Raw genomic sequence first — 12,968 nt, 5'->3', positions numbered from 1 at the left:
GAGATGAGATATTGAAGGTCTAAACATTACAAGATCCACAGTCAAAAAACAACAGATGTTTCTAAAGAATGATTAGTTAGAACTAAAAAACATGAATAAACAAACTATCCCCACTTATTGTGGGACCAGGGATAGCTGCGGTGTTGTGAATGTATTTATATTCATATATTTATTTTGGGCAATTAATAGATCATGTAGTTGCTCAATGTTCATTAATTTCACATCTACAGCTGCTAGTTTAAGACTTTGTTATAAAAATGTCTTCCAGCTAGGCAAGGGATGTGGTGGAGAATAAGAAATGAGCTGAAAGCCTTCCCTGCTCTTGTGTCAGGCTCAGGTCAGGACACTAATCTCAACCTAGATTCATCTGTCTCAAATCTCCCTACACACACACACACACACACACACACACACACACACACACACACACACACACACACACACACACACACACACACACACACACACACACACACACACACACACACACACACACACACACACACACGTAATTTAACAGGAAACAGGATCATTACGCTAATTATTTTGTGATGACCTGAATGTACACACACACACACACACACACACACACACACACACACACACACACACACACACACACACACACACACACACACACTGTTTGGACATATGATGATTATACCCTTGTGATGTGTGTCCTGGATTTCCTGACTACCCTTTCCTGACTAGCCCTAATAATTGAGTTTGGGGACACGGCTAGTAAAGCATACCCTCCTGTGAGTATAGTTGAATAGTGTTTGTATTTTAGCAGAGATTTGTGAGGTGATGAATGGGCATACATTGTATGTGCCCCTTTGTCACAAAGGAAGCATCTCTCAATATTTCAAATTCATATTTTCTCTCAGTCCATGCTGCTACTTGCACTCAACTGGAAATGTTGGCCAAAGGGTGTTGCTAGGCTAGAGGATAAGCCAGGGGGCACTAAAATCGGTCCAGTTCATCCTGGAATCTTACAATATGACATACTGTATCTTGTCTGAAATGTTTATATGTTGGCCTGTGGGTGGCACTAGAGGATACGTAATGGAGTCACTCAGTTACTGTAGGCTTATCTTCTGTGGGTTCATAATTGTTGAGCACATTAAGTTTCATGGCAATTAATCCACCCATTACATCTTGAGATACCGTAACTTGTGTGCAAGTGGAAAGTTTGGCCCGAGGGTGGCACTACAGGAAAGAACATGGGGTCAACAAAATCAGTAGGATCATTTCTGAGCGCATTACGTTTCATGGTAATTCACCCATTACGGAAAATGGAAATTTTGATAGAGGAAAGGCCATGGGTCCACCAAAATCAGAGCTATTTTTTCTGAACCAAAGTGGTGGATGTCCATTTATGTATTCTTTCTTTTTTCCTCCTCCTTTTTTGGGGGGGAGAGAGGTTCACATGAATAGACAAATGCACTTTATCTGAAGAGTCCTGTCATTAGTGCCATTCAGAGTTCAAATGCTTGTCTGAGGTGCACATTACTGGGCATGTGGCTGCATCATGGATTGGATAACATAATGTGAAGGCTGCTGACGTCAGGGGAGCCCAGCGTTGCCATCAGGAGGGGCGTACAGTACAGTGAATAGGGGATTAGGTTAGCAACAGGGGAACCTGAGAAACAGAGAGCTGCAAAACAGGGAAAGAATCCCTGGAGCACACGGACAGTTGAGGCCTTTATTTCTGGTGCTTAGACTAACGTGTCCATGTTAGTACATCTTCACCAGAGTCAAGAATGGACAAAGGCAGTATTCCTTCCTTCCTCACCTATACAAGTGTCAAGATTGAATGGAAGCCTTTGAAAGCTTTAAGGGAAGTGTCAAGTGCAGAGCATTGTTGAGTGGGTCGTCAACAAGTCACACAAGAGTGTGTGTGTGTGTGTGTGTGTGTGTGTGTGTGTGTGTGTGTGTGTGTGTGTGTGTGTGTGTGTGTGTGTGTGTGTGTGTGTGTGTGTGTGTGTGTGTGTGTGTGTGTGTGTGTGTGTGTGTGTGTGTGTGTGTGTGTGTGTGTGTGTGTGTGTGTGTGTGTGTACTCTGTTAATTTTCCAAAAGTTGCCTGGGCAGCAGTGACTCAACAACCTCACTGGACTCTGGAGGTTAATGCACGCACGCACAGTACAGTACAAATCTGTACTGATATCACTGTCACTGAAGTTTTTGCAAGTGATGCGCAGACGACACTGAAAGCTTCTTTATTTGCCGTACAGCAATGCACAGCCGTCTTTATGTCACCTTAGTGAGGTTTCACAGGAATGCACAGCTGTTCGTATGTAACCTTAGTGAGGCTTCCAAGGACTTAAGGACAACTTCAGCTTTCTTTATTGTCACACCAAATGAAAAAAATGTTGTACAAGCTCCCATCGTTTGCAGTTTCCAAGAACAGGAAGAAGAATTGAAAACAGGTCAAATACTCCTAATATGCGTACAGTACAGTACTGTATTACATATAGTCAGTGTAAACATAAGTGGCAGTTCCCATACACAGGACAAATGACAGCAATGGTGAGATTTGGCACTGTGTTTTTTTTCTCTCTCTCCTGTGTATTATCAGCTCAAAGATTCAGGAACGACAAACGGCAAAAATACTGATAGACAACAACGGCACATTCAAAGTCATGATAGCATGCAGCTTTGTCTGCTATGTTAGCAGGATTCACCCATTATTGCTTTTTACCCCTAGAGCATAATGTCACAACAGTCCTCCACCTGACTCTGTTTTATTCACTTATGTACGTCACTTGTGTATTCTGATCCCTCTGTGATGTGAAATAGAAGCCGGAGCCCTTTCACTTTTAATTCACTCAATTTGGAATGTGAGGCTATACTGCAGCAGGGCAAATCAAATATAAACATATTTTTTTTCACTGTTCAATCCATTTGAAGAAATACAATGAAGCTGCTAGCAATCCATCATTCCATTCTGCTGTTGTTCTGGGCTCAGCCTCCACTGGGAACAGAGGTGTTGACAACAGCCAAACTACACTGTTGTCTCACAAACGTAGTCAGGAAATAAAATGAGTTGTGGGCCTGTTACTGATTGGGTATCCAGACTATCCACACTATTGTTTTTAAAGTAATGGGCCAAGGCATCTCGCAAAAACTGGTCTGGTTAGAATTGTTCTTATATAAATAACGATATCTTGGCAGAAGAATAAATGCTTTCAGGCTAGTTTCATGGAGAACTGACGCATGATGACCTGTTTAACCAGCGATTATGGATGGTTCACTCACACCCAACCTGAGCATGAATAAGAACAGGGTCATGCAGTGCTCTCACTCTCCCTTGTTTTCTTCCTTTTCTATCCTGTCGTTTTAGCCTGTTACCACTGGCTGGATTGTCATGGAAATTGCTGTGCACATTCATGCTCCCCGGAGGATGGACCCAACTGATTTTGGTGACCCCATGACCCTTCCTCTAGTCTAGCGCCACCATTAGGCTAATATTTGAGTGCACCCATGCCGCCTGAACCCTAATAATTTCTCTAGCGCCACGCCGCCACCCTTACAATATATACCCCCCCAATAATCTTAACCCCCCCACCCCTATAGTGAGAGTATGGCACAATCAGGATAGCAGTGTCGGTTGGTTCAAATCACTTTGCTCCAGTTGGGTGTAGCTAGCGGGGCTTTTAGAATCTAGTCATGTTTCTCTCTCCATCCCTCGTCTAGATGTCTATTCTTGTCTTGTACCCTCATTTATCATTCCCTCCTCTTACACAGCCAGTGCCCCCACAGTCACTATGGTCGCAAATACATCATGTTGCCTCCCACTCAATTGCCTCTCTCAATTGCCTCTCTCCTTCTCTCTTTTCCCCCTTCCCTCACTTTTTATCCATTGCTTCATGTTTTCTCTCGTTCTCTCCATTTCCCCCTCACTTCCACTCGTGTTATGTAGCCTATTCACTAAATTCAAATGCCTAAATTGACTACATCTCCTTCTGGCAGGGTTGTTTTTGCAGTTTTGAAGGTTCAGTCCCCAGGAGGTGCTGTCTCATCTACGTCTGTGCTTATTAGTTGGCTATATCAAATATAGCCAGTGACGTAGTCAAATCTTGACCACGTCAAAAACTACAGCTTGAGCCAGTGCCCCACCAAGCATGACTCATAGACACTGCTGATCAATGCAGCCAATTGGCTCTCTGAAAGTTCACTGTCCTTCACTCACTTTTCACCTTCGTGTATTTCTGCAATGGTAACATTTTTTTGTTGCTTGGAAATTGTTGGAAATCATATTGCCTGGTTGGTACCTTGTCAAATGGCAGAAGTCATAGTACTGTGTACACTTCAGAGTGCAGTCTGTTTTGAGAGAGAGAGAGAGAGAGAGAGAGAGAGAGAGAGAGAGAGAGAGAGAGAGAGAGAGAGAGAGAGAGAGAGAGAGAGAGAGAGAGAGAGAGAGAGAGAGAGAGAGAGAGAGAGAGAGAGAGAGAGAGAGAGAGAGAGAGAGAGAGAGAGAGAGAGAGAGAGAGAGAGAGAGAGAGAGAGAGAGAGAGAGAGAGAAACAAGTATGGTAATTATAAACTTTATTGTTTATTACTGGTTATGTTTTACTGGTAATTAATACATTATTATATAATAATAAATACACAAATCTAGACATAATAATAATAATCTTATGAAACAAACTAAGGTAGTCAAAATCACGAATGCAACACTGTCTGAAAAATGATTAATATGGGTTAATTGCATCTAATCACTCTGACCACAGTACAGACTAGAGCAGAGGTAATAACCATATCTTAGCTGTTACATATCGCCATCTTGTGGCTGCAGCTAGGCAGTACACATTTTGAAGCAATGGTTAGTGAAATGGCGCCCTCTCATGATCACCCATTGTCTCTACCATACTTTCCATGACTTGCTTTCCATGCCGTACTGCACTTTTTCCCTTGAGCCTCACACAGAGGGTTCAGAAGAGGTGAGGACGATGACGCTAACACAGTGCATCCGCATCAAATAACGTAATGACATTGTCCTACACGACACGCAGGGGTGGAAAAGGCACTCAAGTAAAAGTATCAATACTGCAACGTAGAAGAACTCTGTTACAAGTAAAAGTCCGGAATTCAAATTTGACTTGAGTAAAAGTACAAAAGTATTGGTATCAAAATGTACTTAAAGTACTAAAATGTTTGAAAATAGCAGATCTACAAGCTCACAACTCAGCGATGCGACGCGTTGTGAGCTTGTAGATCGGCTATCTTCAAATAGCCTATGTATAAAATAGGGCTAAAGTGGTTAATGCATGTTTTGTAATAATATAATAATTTATATCTGCAGCAGACATCATTTAAGTAACTATAACTAAAGTTTTCAAATAATTGTAGTGGAGTAGAAGTAAAAGTATTGGAAATTGGAAATACTCCAGTAAAGTAAAAATACCTAAAAATAAAAGTACAGTACTTAAGTAAATGTACTTAGTTACTTTCCACCACTGCCTCCAACCACTGAGGTTGTGTTAGTTATGTTGTACAAAAAAGGTCCCTGATTGTAGCTTTAAAATATATAACGTGTGCACTGAATTCCTCTAGATTATGCTTCTAGGTTAAATTAATGCCTACTTTTTTCAAAACGTTTTTTTTTTTTTCTGTGTTTAATTATTTACTGGTTCTCACTGTAAATTGCTCTGAATAAGGATATTTGCTACGTAAATGCCAAGCATAAATTAGCCTGTCAAAACATTCACTGCCCCATTGCCAGTTCAAAGGACAGGCTTGTCTCACTCCAGTGTCAACAGACCGTGTGTATGACGTCATTAGACTGCCTTAAGTCCATAGAAATGGAATTCAGTTGAAATCATGAAAGATTTAAAGGTACAACTACAGTATAGTCCTGAATGTCGTAATTGGTTTCAAAATTCTGGTGTTTCCTTATATAAGGCGTAATTTCACCATTCATTATATAAAATATATTCCCACCATTTGGCTGTCCTCTGCAGCTATAACTAGTATACTAAGGACTTATTGACGATTACGCGTTAACACAATGTTTGTGGACCACATTTCAATAGGATGTCTTGTCTCAATATGTCTAAACTTCCTTATTTGTTTACTTCATGTTATGCGTGTCTGTTTGATAGCGTCACGCTTCTCAGTAACACAGGTTAAAAAGTAAAGCAAGAGATGAGAGGATTTTGGTCAAATGATTTGCTCATCATTGTCAAGAGATCCACTGAAAATAATAACATCCTGTAACTTGACTGTAACTCTATTGACTTCTCTTTTGTTTAGGAGGACTCGATGTAAAACATGCTGCGACATTATAACGCTGGTATGACTCCTTTCTATTCGTTCCCTCAGGGTGTTATTAAAGATGAATACCAGTGAACCACAACAATTGTCATAACCAGGATCCCCCCCCCCCCACACACACACACACGCACGCTCTGTCTCTCACTTCACTGTAGCCACTACACCTCATGGTCATTTCTTAGTAAGAAATTAATGGGTGTTTTCCATCGCGACAAAAATGCGTAATTCAGCCCTGACCTCTGTGGCCTTCTTTGTCTTTCCTTGTTGGTCTGCAGCGCTCAGAGTGAGAATACGTTATGTGTCATCTTTGTGGGTTGTCATGTCACTCTTCTTATTCTTTTGTGTATCATCAGATGGCCTGCTCAGTGTCGTGTAGCCATGCCCTTGTCTCTGGTCCTATGTTGAAGAGGCAGACTTCTGAGGGTGGTCTGTGTAGGTTGCAGGTGGTATTAACTGTATATGTTTGGCAGTCTTCTTAGACTCACTGCACTTACATGCCGCGCTGATGCAGCCCCAATTATTCATAGTTGATTTGAAGCGGGACACCGTTCCTCAGTCTTCTGAGCCTGAACCTCTTTTGAACTTCTGAACCTCTTCTAGTTCCATCTAACTTCCGCTATGAGACGGGAGAGAGGAGAACCAAGCAAATGTAATTACTGCTCTCTCCTCTTATCTTTGCTCTAAACATGTCTGAACAAGACGCTTCCTTATTTTCATTTTTGCATAATTGTGGGAATATAACTGCCATAACTTGAATTTCAGATGACTTGTTAACAGAACCTGTCAAAGTTGGTGTAATCCACAATACCTTATGCAATTGCATTGGCAGTGCGGGTTAGCCGCAAATTGGTACTGATGGTGGTAGAGTTTCGATGGCCAGTGTTAAAACCACTGTTGTCACTGCAGATACTGTCAGTCCATCAACTATTAAGTGACACTGCACAACACCCACTTTGTCTTGTCTCTTTCAAACTTGGCGTTGTGTGTGTTCCACACACAATAGAACGTACGCTGCAAGTCACACTTAAGTTGCATCCCAGAGCATCCCAGAGGCCATTTTCCCGGTGAAAAACCAAATGCATTCTGGAGCTTGGCACACGAATGCCTAAATAAATGCACCTAAATGTCTGTGGAATATAACCCTTATGTGTATTTATACTACCAAATATAGCTTTTATAAATGTACAGTAGCCTATGCATCTGTTTCTTATCTTTTTTTATGAATGCCAAAATCATGCCCCTCAGTGATTAATAAAGTGGTATATTGCATGATTTGCATCCCAATTTAGTGTTTATACAAATTCCCCTTGAGCAAAGAACTATAATGTCACCGCAAACCCCCGCAGTTGGCAAAGCCTGATGTACTGTATCAACGTTAAAGGTGCTGCGTTGACAAAGTCATAGATACCACCATAGAGTACATCTGGGTATGTAGGTTGCAGGGTAAATAGCTTGCTGTGGACACCTATCATTTATGGTACTGTATTTCCATCTGAGCCTTATGAAAAAAATGTATTGCAGATGGCCTCAATCCTTGAAATTGACATCATCGAAAGAACTGGCATGGAGGTGGTAGAGCTATTCTAGTGCATAAGGCACAATAAATGCATTATGGCTCAGAATGCAATTTAAAAAATCCCCAATATAGTACTTATATTGGACATATGATGTAAAATAATAGGCTGTGTGTGCAACACCACCGTAGACCACCAACTACAGTGATGACTGTGTTCCTGTCAGAGTTTCCTGAGGGCTGGGGTACTGCACTGCCTTGGCACCGATAATAGTGTGTAACCCAATAAGGTTCTGTGCCCCCCTGCAAGAGTACCAGATGCTGCCTCTCTCTCTCTCTCTCTCACACACACAGACAAACACACACTGCCAGTTAACCCATTACGTCCGGGAACGCATCTTTTGTCATTTTTTGATTTCTTTGGGCTATTCAAAAATAGCAGATCTACAAGCTCATAGCACGGCACCGAGTGCCACGCTACGAGCTTGTAGATCTGCTATTTTTTTTTTATTGTGAAAAATTGGTGCAAATATTTGAGTACATATATTTTTTTAAACAACATATTTAACTCAAAACTTTGCTTCTGGGGGGGTCCCTGGAACAAGAGAGATGGGGGTCGGCGGCCAAATACATATCATTTTGGGGGTCCTTGACATGAAAAAGTTTGAGCATCACTGACAGCAACATAGGTCATTTTGTAAAATTGGTCTCAGGTCTTAATGGGTTAAGGTCGACCAGACTGACAGAATGAAAGCGAACAAACCACGCTGTTTTGCTCATTCATTTTAATGTGCCTCCAGTTGGACCCAAAGCTAAAATGACTTATATTAGATGTGTATGTCTATACGTTAAGCAGGTTTGCATATCGGTGACTTATTCTTTGATTGTGGTGTGTACTCGATAAGAACACAGTTGGTATAGGCTAGTTCAGCTTTGACCTACTGTATATGGATGCATTGTGACTCCATTCCAGTGATTCCACTCCAGAACTTTCTATGTTCTTCCTTGCTCTGCTGGGCCAGGGGAACAGAGCTCCACACACACATCATGTACGCATGCACACACACACACACACACACACACACATATTCTACAGTACAAGGGGGAAGTAGAGCCTATGACCAATAGCAGTACAGTCGGCAAAGAGAGGAACACAGAGGAGTGGCGTGTGAATATGCGTGTGTGTGTGTGTGTGTGTGTGTGTGTGTGTGTGTGTATGTGTGTGAGAGAGCGTAAGAGTGAAAGACGGAGTAAGAAGAGTTGGGAGTGAGACGCGTGTGCCAGTGTTTATACAGTATACAACATGCTGCATGTGTATGAGGGATTACAGTAGATACGGTGCTTAAGAAGGCTTGCCTGATGCTTTTGATGTCTGCTGAGTGATGGGTGATGCAAGATTTAAAATATTTCACTTACTTTTATTGGAGAATCTGTATATTGGTAATAATAACTTAAATGTATAACTTGGTAGTTTGATATTTTTGCTTTGGTGCATGAAAAACATGCCATTGAGGTCGGTGATATGTCTTAGTATGTGTTAAGTATGTCATCCTAATGTATAGGATAGGTTTAGGTATAAGAGTATGAGGTTTTTATTTAATATTTGTGTGTGTGGATGTAGATGTAGGTGTGTGACATGTCAGTGTGTAATCATACTGTTAAGTTTATGATTGATGGCATTTATTTGATCATCTTGCGTGGTACCGGGGCTAATGCATGTGTGTGATGAGTCTTTTGAATAGATTGCTCGTGTTTATGTGTTTGGATACAGTAGTTGTAGATAACATATGTGTCAGAGAGTGATGATACAGTATGTCCTAGTTAGTGCGTGAGGGTGTGTGTATGTGTGTGTGTGTGGGTGCGTGTGTGAGAATTGGGGCAATGCACCGGCGCTCACCCTGTACCCGAAGCAAGGTTCATTTTGACTTCAGCGAGGAAGTCATCAGGAGACTCCATGCCGCCAACCATGGCCATTCTAACAGGTCAGGATGATGGCAACAGCAACACACACTTTTCATGCTTCATAATATATTGTAGTAGTGCTCATGTAGTACATTTCTGTGGTTCTTGATTCTTCCTTATTGTGTGTGCGTGCGTGCGTGCGTGCGTGCGTGCGTGCGTGCGTGCGTGCGTGCGTGCGTGCGTGCGTGCGTGCGTGCGTGCGTGCGTGCGTGCGTGCGTGCGTGCGTGCGTGCGTGCGTGCGTGCGTGCGTGCGTGCGTGCGTGCGTGCGTGCGTGCGTGCGTGCGTGCGTGCGTGCGTGCGTGCGTGCGTGCATTCGTGTCATGTAAAGTGAGTAGTCATGTGCAGTGTCACTTCCCATTCCTCCTGTGTGACTGTCACGACCAGGATGGAACAGTGAAACAGAAAATGAAACGGCTCTACTGTCTGTCAGAGTTAGACAATTAAATGCATACATTGAAGTTACAAGTTTTACAGAGCTGTAACTTTACATTACATATTTTACAACGTATTTGAGTTTTATGGCATCGAGTGAGTTCAGTTAGCTGAGCAACTGGTCTGAATATATTGAGAGCGAGGATGTTTTGTTTTTGTTCTGTTCATTAGCTAGTGAGACTGCTACTGTTTGACAGCAAGACTGCCCTAAAGCCATAAGCCAAAACAAAAAATAAAATGCCATGACATTGAAATGTGTGCAACCTTTTCATCCTCTAGCGATTCCATCGCTGGACTGAACCACTTAAGCCCAAAATATAGTAGTCGGTTGCGTTTTAAAAATAGCCAGTCTACAAGCTCACATTGTGTCGCGATGCAAGGCGTTGTGAGCTTGTAGATCTGCTATTTTTGCTACTTTTTGAAATTCTGGGAACATTTTCACCTACAGTATAATGATATAATGCCCAAAATAGGGACGCCAGGTTGAAAGTGGTTAGATTTGCTACCAAGAAGAATTTCCCATATTGAGAGACCATATTGGCTAGCTCGCTCATTAAACATTTATTCAGAACCTATATTAGGGGCCTCAATTGATTCCAGTGGGAAATCCTCGTTGGACGGTAAATGCTGGGCTACTGTGTAAGAACTATACACTGCAAAATCCTGAGTATCACTTCAGTATTTTACTGTGTAGCTGACAGTGTTCTGGTATTTTCCAGTGTTATGACGTTTCCAAAATGCACACTACTTTATTTGGTGCTGTGATATATTGCGTCATGCAGGATTAGGTTAATGCAGGAGAGTAATGCGTTAACGATTATTTGACATCCCGTCTGTTCTTTAACACAATGTATTGTAGATGAGAGGGAATGACTTACGAGGCAACCACAAAGGTTGTCTGGGATTTAATCTCATGATTTAATGTGTACAGCTTTTAGTCTTAAAGGTGAGATACAAGACGTGTATGGTTCTTAGTTGGCCTTCACTGTCTGTGTGTACTAGAATATGATTCTTTCATCTGTTTTAACCTAACATATACCTAAATAGGAATTAAACTTGGCCTGCTGCCTGCATCCCACATCTGTGTTCTGACATCTTGCAGTTGAGTGTTTACACAATGTTAACATGGTTGTTTAAGTGAAGGATTTGGCTGTATTAGGGCTAGTTTACCAAAAGGCTTACTTTTGGTTTGATGCGATGTGACAGTGCATGAGAGAACAAACGGCAAGCAACGAGCAGTGGTGGAAAAAGTACTCACATTTGTTACCTAAGTAAAAGTATCAATACTCCAATGTAGAAATACTCTGTTACAAGTAAAAGTCCGGATTTTTTTAATTTACTTGAGTAAAAGTACAAAAGTATTTGTTTAAAAATGTACTTAAAGTACCAAAAGTAGAAAGTACTCATTATGCAGAATGTCCCATTTCACAAGTTTTCAAATGTATAAAATGTATAAATATCTTTTGAAAATAGCAGATGCATTGTGAGCTTGTAGATTGGCTATTTTCAAATGGACATATATAGGGCTGAAGTGGTTAATGTATGTTTTGTAATAATAATCAAAACCTACAAACTAACTAGTAACTAAAGTTTTCAAGTAATTGTAGTGGCGTAAAAGTACAATATTTGCCTCTGAGATGTAATGTAGTGGAGTAGAAGTAAAAGTACTGAAAATTGGAAATACTTGGAAATAAAAGTAAAAAATACCTCCCGTCTTTGTGGTCAGATGGGGGGGGGGGGGGGCGGCGTGCATTTTCAGAGCATCGTTATTTTAGTGATCAATCAATCAATTGATTGTGTCATGGCTTGGATCAATCAATATGGTAACGGTATCACAATGAATGATACACATTTTTCAAGGTTTAATACAAAAAAATACCATGACTTTTTACTTATTTATTTGTTATAATGCCATTAAAATCTTTGGAGCCCACTTGCAATATTCTCGCGGCCCACACCAGTGGTCCCCGGCCCACACCAGTGGTCCCCGGCCCACAGTTTGGGAATCGCTATTGTAAAAGTAATTCAGGATACTGTAGGTCCAAACCAGGATGACCAACCGGACTGAGGCTTGGCCCAGAGGGAATTGTCGGTCGTGAAGCATGGCTGCAGACCATTAAAAAAGAAAAGGCCGACCAGTCTGCAGACAGAGTAGGCTGCCAGGTCTCGCCATGGTTAGGGTTACAAGGTTTGAGATGCAGTTTTATAGGGAAGACCAAAATAAAGCAGCACAATGAGAATAGAATAAAATACGAAATACAAAATACAACACAGTGCATAATTTAAGTTGACGATTAATTGCCACACAAATAATTGCGATCAACAATTTAATTGTGTTTTTGGCATTGGAACATCGCATTTCTGTTTGGGCCTTTTTTGGCTTCGTAATCAAAAGTTCCACAGCAGGGCAGATATGACAGGCAAATAAATATACAAAGAAATTTGTTATCCTTTAAGATTTTTTTTTTGTTGCTGAAATAGCTGATCTACAGCTACAGGCTTACAACTTAACACATTGTAAGCTTTTAGATCTGCTATTTCCGCTATTCTTGGAAAATGTTTGAAAGTGTATGGAAATTTTTCAACATGGAAGCGATTATGACAAAAATTATTGCGATTATCTCAAATAATTGCGATTAGGCGATTATGTAATAATTGTGACAGGCCTAACGGTGCATGGCATTTTGTTTTGAAGAATCTGCTGAGGTGGAGGTTGAGTGAGCTACACTTAATCAGCTGTGAAGGTTACCTGTATTTGTTTTGTGTGAAGCCGAATTTATACTC

At 41.2% G+C, this 12,968-nt stretch overlaps 1 protein-coding gene across 1 annotated transcript in view; it reads left to right on the top strand.

Annotated features, from left to right (window-relative positions):
• Positions 1-9,105: 9,105 nt before the first annotated feature.
• The window catches only part of pde4ba (phosphodiesterase 4B, cAMP-specific a), an 88,498-nt gene continuing 84,635 nt past the window's right edge, over positions 9,106-12,968 (top strand). The window contains exon 1 of the mRNA XM_080431261.1: positions 9,106-9,770. Within this exon, the coding sequence (XP_080287387.1) occupies positions 9,631-9,770 (140 nt within the window). The 5' untranslated portion in view covers positions 9,106-9,630. The remainder of the gene's footprint in view (positions 9,771-12,968) is intronic.

The sequence above is a fragment of the Gymnoscopelus braueri genome (assembly GCF_963280865.1).
Source record: "Gymnoscopelus braueri genome assembly, chromosome: 6".
NCBI classification, from domain to species: Eukaryota; Metazoa; Chordata; class Actinopteri; order Myctophiformes; family Myctophidae; genus Gymnoscopelus; species Gymnoscopelus braueri.
Note: the sequence above shows the minus strand (reverse complement) of the source record. Positions and strands in the feature narration are given on the sequence as shown.